We start from the raw sequence: 10,047 nt of genomic DNA, 5'->3' as shown, positions 1-10,047 counted from the left end.
AAAGAAAATAGGGTCACATTTGTACATGTAGCGTTTTAAAATAATGCTTCTTGCAAAGAAAAATCATATCTTCCAGTTTTATAAAATAACTCCAACCCTCCATTTTTGACAGGATTTAACACTGGTATATTATTAAAAGGCACAGCAAACCAAAAAACAAAACTCAAACAAACTCGCACCGATTTCGATACCAACGGGCGAGAGCCGATCAAGTCTCAGGTGATGGTTTGTTCATAACCCACATACTTCTTCAAAGCTAAGTGAACAATCGAGTATATGCATCTGGACCTCAACCAAAATCGAACCAGCTTGTTCTTCTCACCTGCTCAACTCATCCACCAAGTGTGGGCAGAGGGGGCAGAGAGGGGAGAGAGCTGGGAGAGGCAGAGTTGAGGACTTGGGGATGGGTCGTGGGAGGTGAAGACTTTGGGGTTGGGGAGAGTTGAGGACTTGGGATTGGGTGGGGGTTGAATTAATTAAACAACATCTTTAGGCAGCACATAGTGAAATAATATTAAATTCACATGCTATTTAAGTGTTCGTTGCATATCATTGTTATCGTTGGTGTTTCCCTCCTCTTCTGCTGTTCCTTTTGTCCTGTTGCGTCCTGATACGTTCAGTGTACTCGTACTAGCTCTTCCACGTGCCTCGACTATGTGTGGAAAGGAAAAGTCACATTTTAAATTACGTATAATTTCCACGGTTACCTGCTAGTATTACATAATACTGTACTGTACTGTATAGCGAAATTATAGATTCCACTCTGAAAAAAAAAGTCAAATAAATTAAGCTATGGCATATAACAGGCATACATGTAACCACAAAATCAGAAATAAAAGACAAACAAACATGACTCTAAGGAGGAGGAGGAGATTGGGACCATACTCTGTGCAGAGCTTTGGTGCTGCTTAAGCAGTCTCCTTGGCCATTGGGCACAATCCTGGATGGGTTACCACTCCGACACAGTATACCAGCATGCTGGCACTCATTTTGCCGACCTCGGAAGGATGACAGGCCGAGTTAACCCCACATGGTATTAATTCAACAGCGAAGCGGGATTTGAACTCAGGACCCGAGGATCCAAAGCCTACCACCCTAACCATCAAGACAACACCAGCCATATGACTCTAAGGTGCCAATCAATACTCTTTATAAAACTTTATGAACACCCCTCATAGCATAGAAATGTACAAAGCTTAAATGGTAAACCTCTTCCTTGCTGTGCAATTATTTTTTGATGGCCAACTTGGATTATTGTTGGTTTAATCAGAAGATGTAAAGCTGAAAAATGTTTTCGGTTGTGAAACTGCAGAGATTGGCCATTAAAAAGGCTTAGCCTTGAAACCAATTAGGTATGGGAGTTGCTGCCCCAAGACCTCTCTGACTATAAAGTGTTCACATGCTCTATGCTGCATCTCCACCATTCAGTCCAGCAAATCCAGTCATCAAGGAGAGAAAGCAGAAAAAAAAAAATCGACGCTATCTCATTCTCAACAAGTAGCTTGCACCCAAACCTAAATGATCACAATTTTCAACCAAGTTACTACAGTCATTTAACACTTTTTCAAAAGTAAGGAAAATATTAATGCAGAAAGGAAAAGGAGATCATCCTGATGGATAATTGTCCTCTCGCAAGTGTGAACAAATATCAGAAAGCAAGCTGTTGGCTAACTCTCCAAAAGTGATGCATTTCAAGGTCCATTTTTTATGCAACAGAGATGTCAAAAGGACAAATATTGACAATGACCTTGCTGCCAATTGCATCCTGACAATTTAAAAAAAACACAGGGGCAATAGCCCTGGGTGCTCACCAGGTAGCAGCTGGATAAGATAATGAGGGAACCACTGGTAGGCATGGATGACCCACAAAATATATAATGGAGAAGAAAGTAAATACCTTTGGATTTTTTTAATGCCATGAACAAACCTTGGTATAACATGGGTGATAAAGGTTGTGGTCAAGTTTCAATGAAACTGTGTGTGTGGTTTCAGAGAAGAGAGTAAATACATATTTGGGGGGGAAACCCTCCTGCAAAACCCCTGAGACCCAAATTTTATTAATGTCAGAACAAACTTTAGTTCATCACGGGTGATGAAGGTGGTGGTCAAGTTTCATCGAAATTGTATGTGTTGTTTCGGAGAAGAAAGCAAATGCATATTTTGTGAGGAACCCACCCTCATTCCTCCTTAGACCCTGATCTTTCGAATGTCATGAACAAACTTAGGTACATCATGCGTGATGAAGGTTGTCGTAAATTTCATCGGAATTGTATGCACCAATTCTGAGAAGGTAAATACCTCTCAGGGATGGGGGGGTTACCCCCCCCCCCCAGTGAACTCCCGCCGTACACCTCCTCAGACTCCAAATATATTTAATGCCGTGAACAAACTTTGGTACATTATGGGTGATGAAGGTTGGGTTCAGGTTTCATCACAACTGCACGTGTAGTTTCTGAGAAGAAACTAAATACCTATTATGGGGGGCAACCCCCGTAGAGCCTGATTTTTTAATGCCATGAACAAACTTTGGTACATACATGGTGATGAACGTTGTGTAAAGTTGCATTAAAATCGTATGTGTAGTTTCAGAAAAGAAGTTACAAGTATTTGTGGACAGACAGACGGACGGACGACGGACCATCTCATAAGCTTCCCAGAATTCTGTTGCAGGTGAGCTAAAAAACTAGAAGGGCACTCTTCGATGTCACCAGATATGCCTCCGCCCACATCATTGCATCATTATAGTACTTGTACCAAGTTGTATTTAAATCCTTGAATCCAGATTCAAAATAATAAATAACTATAGCTGCCAGACTATGCATCCGATCATGTTGAAATTTAAAAATACATAGTCCCCATGACTACTAGATCATAATTGTGACATTTCACGTCAACTGATGAAGTTGTTCAAGAGAAAGCATTTTAAAAAGATTTTCGTTGAATCCAATATGGCCACCACACCATGTGATGTATTAATTATTCATGAACACCCTGGTATCGCCAAGGCTTGGGGAACATGTGGGTGAAGTTTTCCCTCGATCTGTCAGGCCATTGTGGAGAAGGAGTTTTTAAAGGTTTATTCTTCAAAAAAAATAATAGCTGTCAAACCAGGTGACCTATGAAATCATAGGTGGATAACCTTTTGTTCCTCATGGATAGGCGATCATACCTGTAAAGTTTCACCGAGGTTTTATGTTAAAAAACAAAAAAAAATGGCTGCTGAACCACGTTACCGATGACATCAATTCCCCCCCCCCTTCCACCCCCATATAATTTAGCCTTAGATGACCCTCAAAATGCTTCATAATGATCAGATAAAGTGTTCAACATATGCAATTATGACGTCATAACGAAGTCATCTATGACATCATAAAAAACAAAAATCACACTTGTTTTCCATGGGGAAGTAATTCACATGTGCCAAGTTTCAATTTTTTCCATGGAGCGGTTTCAGAGAAACGGAGGTCCAAAGTTAGTCCTTTTTTCAACATGGCTGCAACACCACATGACCTATGACATCATAATTATTTTAAAAAAATATCCAGGAGCAGTTGCACCGATGGTGAAAATTTTGGGTCAATTGGACAAGCGGTTGCAGAGAAAAGAGAAAATTGGCACAGACACACGGATGTACAACCCAAAAACATAATGCCTCCAAGCGACTTCGTCAGCATAATGAAGACCAAATTTAGAGACACCAGTCAATTCATTTGATATTGATTGCACTCACGCTGAAGAGCGCACAAATCGCAATGCAGGTGGAAGAATAGCAAGAAGAAACTGACTGCAATTAAATGAATACGAGCCACTCACCATGCTGTTTTTGAGTGGATGTAGCCTTGAGTCCCATGAGGTCAGGGAGTTGCTCCACCAAGACCTCTCGGACCAAAGTGTGTTTGTTCACACGCTCTATGCTGCGCCTTTGCCAGTCGGTCCAGTAAATCCATTCACCGAGGAGAGAAAACCCAAAGATATGTGGTAGCTCATTCTCAACAAGTACTTTGCGACCACTCCCATTTGTGTTCATGACCTAGTGAGGACACAAGTGGCATTCAACAACATGTATTTGGACTGTATTACCTGCACCACTACAACTCCCTCTTACAAGTTACGTATTTGAATCAAGATATAAATTTGTGAGACAGGTCGCGTCAGCCTGGTAACGTGCCTGGACAAAAATGGCTTACTATATTTACTTACTGCCATAACCTGGGTTTACTGCCCTACTTACTGGGTGTACTGCCCTAACATTAGTTGAACGTCAGGCCTGGTCACCATGTTCGTGAAAGATTTGGCCAAAGCTTCTCCTGACCAACCCCACAAGAACTTGCGAAATAATTGTGAAATATGTATTATATGTATAATACATATAACACGGCATTATATGAATAATTTGTATATTATACATTATATGTATATTATACACGCATTTTATGTATAATTTGGGTTGCAAAAAAAAAAATGACGAGATATCAATTGAGAAAAGAAAGCAAAGGGAGGATTATAGGAGAAAGAAACAAGGTAGGAAAGTGTGGCAAGAGTGAGTAGATAAGGGAAATAACTTTGGGAGAGGATTTGATTGAGGGAAGGGAAGGGAAAGAGCATGTATGATCGCATGGGAAAGCGGGCTGGTGTGCATAATTTTTTACAGCACAACGTTTTGGATGGAAACCCCGGAAATGGTCGAGTGCAGATCTTGCAAGTGACCTCACTGTGAATGTTAGAGAAAAAAGAAAGACGTTGACTAGCTTTAAGCACATTCAGTGGACACGTAGCGAGTCAAAAGTAACTGCTGAGGAGAGGTAACTAAATAAACTAAGTTTCAAACGGGCAATGGACCACGAATATTGGGATGAGCAAAACTTGAGATTATACGCTCTTTACAGAAGCATCCAAGTTCAAATTGTTTGGCAACAATCAATGACAGTTTTTGTTTTATTTTAATGGTTGAGAGAATGTTACCAAGGCCAATGTGCAACATTTAGATTTGTTGCAGTTATTTTTGTGGCTGTTTCTAAACAATAAATAGTGGACTGAGATTTGATTGTGATTTCAGCCTGCTCGATGCATCATTTCTGAGGTACAGCTGTGCCGTTAATACAGTGACCCCACACATTCCAAGCAGAAATTTGGAATTTGCCCAGGGTGCCGGCGAGAACATACCTCCTCTCAAGAAAATGTCAACATCCCCGACGAATGCAGATGGGACACCAGTTTAACATCAATCCGAGGGAGAGCGTACACGACGATATGTCACCCAGCATGCAAAATGCAAGGAATCAAACCCCGGCTAGACAGCTCGTTGGCAAGTGTGCATGCCTATATATAGGCTATATCACCAGCACACATTTATAACCAACGGGTTCAATCTCAGGTAGTGGTGTCGGTGATGTACATACAAAATTGTTGGTACCCTGACTTCTGGGAAATGCAGGGAGATTCTGATCCCTCATGGCATTCCTTCAGAACTATGACTCATTAGGATGAATGGGTGGGAGGACGGGGAGCCAGGCAGGGGGCAGGGGGTTGTCCTTCAGCAATTCAGCAAGGCAATTATTCCAAGCATACAGCAACTGTGGCAAAAGGATGTTTAGTTATTTTTTTTATGGTAAAGAGGCCGAAGATATGAAGGATGAACTTACGACAATTATTTGGCCTGTCTAAATTCTACATTATGGTCTTTTCAGAATTTTTAACAGCAACTCATAAAAACTTGTCCGAATTATGGAAAATACAGAATATTTTTAACAATATTCTATGGCAGATTAAACTGAAGTAGCAAATACATTTTTTTTTTCAAAGTACTAAAAAACACACTAATTCAGATTTATTATATATTTTCTATTATAATTTATTTAATAGCACCAATGTCAAGGTCATCGTGTAGTTGCAAATACTCAATGTTTGCAATTTGTATGTACATCCATTGGGTTTCTATAATTATCGTTTCCAAAACGCTTTAAAAATAATAATAATAAATAAATAAAAAGATTAAATTATCGACAGGGAGAAAAGGAATAGTTCAGAAAAGTAAATCCACTTTGCAGTATAAAAGTATGTTGGTGGAAAAAGAAAAAAAAAAGAGAAAAGAAAAAATGGAGACCAAATTTTTCATGCAAAACGCAACAACATGGCTAAAAGTTTTCTACATCGAGCCAAAAGCACGCGTGCAAACTGAGAGGGGTTAGGGATCAACCATCCAGGCCTTTATTTGCATGCCCAGCAGGTGGGCAGCAGCGTGGCCCGTAGCCCCTGCCATCTCTCCATCTGGAGAGAGTTACGTGACTAATTGGCGACAAGCAGCATCCCGCAGTTAACCCTCGGCGAGCAACACTGGCCTCGCCGCCCGGCCCATGCTCGCATTTCCCCAGTGGGCAAAACCAGCCGGCGCAGCGGGGAAGTCGAAATTGAATTTATCGAAAGGAAGGCTCATCACTGACAGCCACCCTCTAACACCTCATGCACGAGCTACTCGATAACCAACAAAGGGTGAGCCTATTGCTTCAACCAAAACGATGTAATTCATACTGAGCTCCAATTAAAGTATTATCAAGAAAAAGTTTCTTTGTGTTACCACTTTCTCACTATTTATATTTCTTCAACGATAATAACTCCTGTGGAGAATGTCTACCAAATGGCTCTCTCAAGTTTTAAAAAGACTGTATAAACAGTCTGTAGGAAATTGCTTCCTTTCGTGGAAATATGCACAGAATAAACATTCAGACTGTGAGTGCATCAGCTCTTTCTATCCCACACAGAACCATGCTTTTATCATATCTGCAGCCAATGAGAAGGACTTTTCAATGCGTCTTTAAGTAATTACACTTTCACAGAGTGTAAAAAGCAGCATTGTCTCCACTCACTTTCAGAATTTCCAGTCCCTCCTATCCCCACCCCTCACCCCCGCTCCCACATCTCATTCCATACCATCATCGAGTTGCACCTTCCCTTCTTTTCCAAGCCCAAATGGAAATAAAATGACCAAGTACAGCACAGAAAATGGCTTTGGAATTGGAAATCACTTGTTGAAGAATATAATTATCACAAGTGCAAGAGTGGACCCCATGAGTTCACCAAACAAATCAAAACTCAAGGCCGTTTTGAAAAACAGTCAACATGAAGAGGTTAGTTAGGGGAAAACGTTACGTGAATTTTGTTTTTAAAAAACAACAACAAAAACATTTTGCAATTTTTTTTTCCTCACAAATGATAACTTAGAGAAGCCGTGTGGTGCATCAAGAAGAAGGCTGATTGTAGACGATGTGCATTTGACCTTCACATTTTATGTTGAGCATAATGCCAGAGAAAGCTTTATTGTTGGTCCTCAAATAAACAAATGGAAATAAAAACTGGATATCTACGATCACAAAGCGATTGCCAAGGGTGAGCCTCCCCCGGCACCTGCGATCCAGTCAGGTCCATATGTTTTTTCGCACCGCCATATGACTTTGACAAACATTTATGGAGAGAGTGCACTGTATATTTAGAAAATGTGTCTCCCCCCCCCCTTTCTTCTCTCACCATCTATTATAATCCATCCAAAAAACTCAACATCATGAAAACCGGAAGACAATTATTCAAGTTATGATAAAAAAGGTGTTTTTTGTTAAGTAGGTCACTATTATGATGCAAGAACATCTTGGAAGGCGATCGCGGTATCTGAGATTCTGCACTGGCAAAATTAAGCGGACAAAAAATAAAATAATAAATTACGTTTTTTTTTCTTCCAGATGGCCATTTGACCTTGACTTTTAACCCGGAGGGATATGACGTAAATTAAGTGTAAATGAACCTTGCTATAGGCTATGTGGGGAGGGCAATTTTGGTCTGATCGAACAAACCTGTCGAGTTTTGGTGAAAAATGTTTAAATGGCTATAATTGGGTCATGACCTTAAAAAGCAGGTCAATGTCAACAAAATTATGTCAACCCCGCATATTTTTATTCCCAATATTGATGCAAAATTGAGTTATGAAAATCCCAATCGGCTCTGAGATACAGCTTGGACGTTGGCAGAAAAAATAAATAAATACACAAACAATCAAACAAAGAAACAAATAAATAAATAGTGGTTTAGTACTCCTAAGGGGTATAAGAAACTCTGGGGTAACATTAAAAATTGGGAACACCAATTGCAGAAACAGATCTGTCAACAGGTATAAGCCTGCTGTTATCCCAATGGGGGAGGCTTGATGAAAAACATTTTCATACCAGTATTAGTTCCAATCCAAACTAGGTTGCCTCCTGCTTGCTTGACTATTAATTATCACAGCCAATGAAAAGGAAACCCAGCGAAATAGCAACCAATGACAAGTGCACACAGAAGCAATTAACCCAAATTGCACAAGAGCTACATTTCCAAAGTTGGTGGAGAAATAGGAGTAATTGCAGATTCGTGTGCCAACTGAGAGAAAGTGCTTCCCACGCCGAACCTGAACCCGACAAGAGTATTGCCTTACCATCGGTGCCACTGTTGAGATGAGATGGGCCATATTAGAAAGCCCTTTAATTCAACTTAATGAGGATTGCAAACACGTGCGGCTATACAAGAAGATTTTCCATCTCATTGCAGTGTCGCCTCGTTCAGAATGGCAACAAGGATATAAAAAAAAATATATATATATATATATATATATATATATATATATATATATATATATATATATATATATATATATATATATATATATATATATATATATATATATATATATATCAAGACTCGATGTGTGCCAAAAAAACAAATTTTACTTTGTTTTTCTTTCTCCACCCTCTTTTTCTCCACTTTCCTCATCCCTCCCTTACTCTCAACATACTACAAAAGCAGAAAGACAAAAAAAAAAATTTGGACCAAGTTACAAAAAAGGCACAGAGCAGCACAGATGAAGGTTAACAGCTATCTCCCCGACTTTGTATGAAAGGCAGAAAGAAACAAAAGATCTGTCCGATCGACTGGCCGTTAGCAACAACACATTCCGTGAGCTTTCAGGGACTTCAAGGCAGCCGAGCCATTGGGCGTGACTGGGGGCCGAGCACAAAAGGACCTCAAACTGAAGGCAAGTTCAGGGGTTCAGAGCCGAAAGAAGCGGGGATAGCAAGCAAGGGAGAGAAGGCACTTAATTGTTAAAGGAGACACGTTCGGGGAAGGAAACACAAGGTCTGTCTGGCTTGCTGTTCGCAATGGGAGAGATGTCAAAGGGTCAGGACGCTCCCAGAGCCCTCTGATTCTGTGGTGACTGAATGCAACGGTCTGCGGTGCATGCCCACCCTCCCACCCTGCACGTCACTAAAAAAAAAAGAAGAAAAAAAAGCCAAATAGGCGCCCTTGCAGATGGGATGGAACAATGGCTATCAAACAAAGCATGTGCACAAAGCTGGGAACCATCGCCAGCATGCTTGATAACTGTACGAATCAAGTGCCACCATTGCAAGAGTAATTCATGCAAGGAGCAATTCCAAGTAATTCTCATTTAATAAGTTTGTTTCAACACTATGGGCATATTAATTGCTCTTGTTTCCATATTGCAAATCCCTTTTCATTTTTTCAATAATATAACAACTTTATGAGTTTATAAACAAAGCATGCTTTTCCTTTTGCCAGACATCCTGTGCAATGCTCTTTCTCCCTCTTTTCACAAGTGGAGAGTAAATTATTGGATCCTGCCCCCCCTTCCCCCCAAAGCTAATCATCCCCCCAAAGCTTTCCCCCCAAAGTTTCTTCAACTTGAGCATTAAAATTACAGGTTAAAACATACAGGTGCATGGGATTGACACTCATAGCCTCTAGATTCAGAATGGCAAAATTGAGATGCTCGAGTTCAGCCTTACTTCAATTTTGTCGGTCTTCGCATCTCCCCAATATATTTTTCCTTCACTATAGTCCAGGGCTAAACCATTTGGCCAGCCCAGCGATGTGTTGACAAGGACAATTCTTTCTGTGCCATCCAAGTAGGCACGTTCAATCTTCGGTGCCACGCCCCAGTCACTCCAGTACATATACCTGAATAGCAAATTAGTAACTAGTTAGTGAACGATGATCTATTTTTGG

The 10,047-nt window shown here is 40.4% G+C and overlaps 1 protein-coding gene across 2 annotated transcripts in view; it reads right to left on the bottom strand.

Annotated features, from left to right (window-relative positions):
- The window catches only part of LRP6 (LDL receptor related protein 6), a 198,813-nt gene that overhangs the window by 62,590 nt on the left and 126,176 nt on the right, over positions 1 to 10,047 (bottom strand). For both annotated transcript variants that reach the window (XM_085884539.1, XM_085884538.1), the window contains exons 8-9: positions 9,828 to 9,999; positions 3,814 to 4,030 (exon numbers count right to left, since the gene is read on the bottom strand). In XM_085884539.1, the coding sequence (XP_085740665.1) occupies positions 3,814 to 4,030; positions 9,828 to 9,999 (389 nt within the window). The remainder of the gene's footprint in view (positions 1 to 3,813; positions 4,031 to 9,827; positions 10,000 to 10,047) is intronic.

This window comes from Eptatretus burgeri, chromosome 6, assembly GCF_056783735.1.
Source record: "Eptatretus burgeri isolate ZD-2024b chromosome 6, Ebu_testis_v1, whole genome shotgun sequence".
In the NCBI taxonomy this organism is placed as follows: domain Eukaryota; kingdom Metazoa; phylum Chordata; class Myxini; order Myxiniformes; family Myxinidae; genus Eptatretus; species Eptatretus burgeri.
The sequence above is the reverse complement of the archived record's forward strand: the minus strand, read 5'-3'. Positions and strand labels throughout refer to the sequence as shown.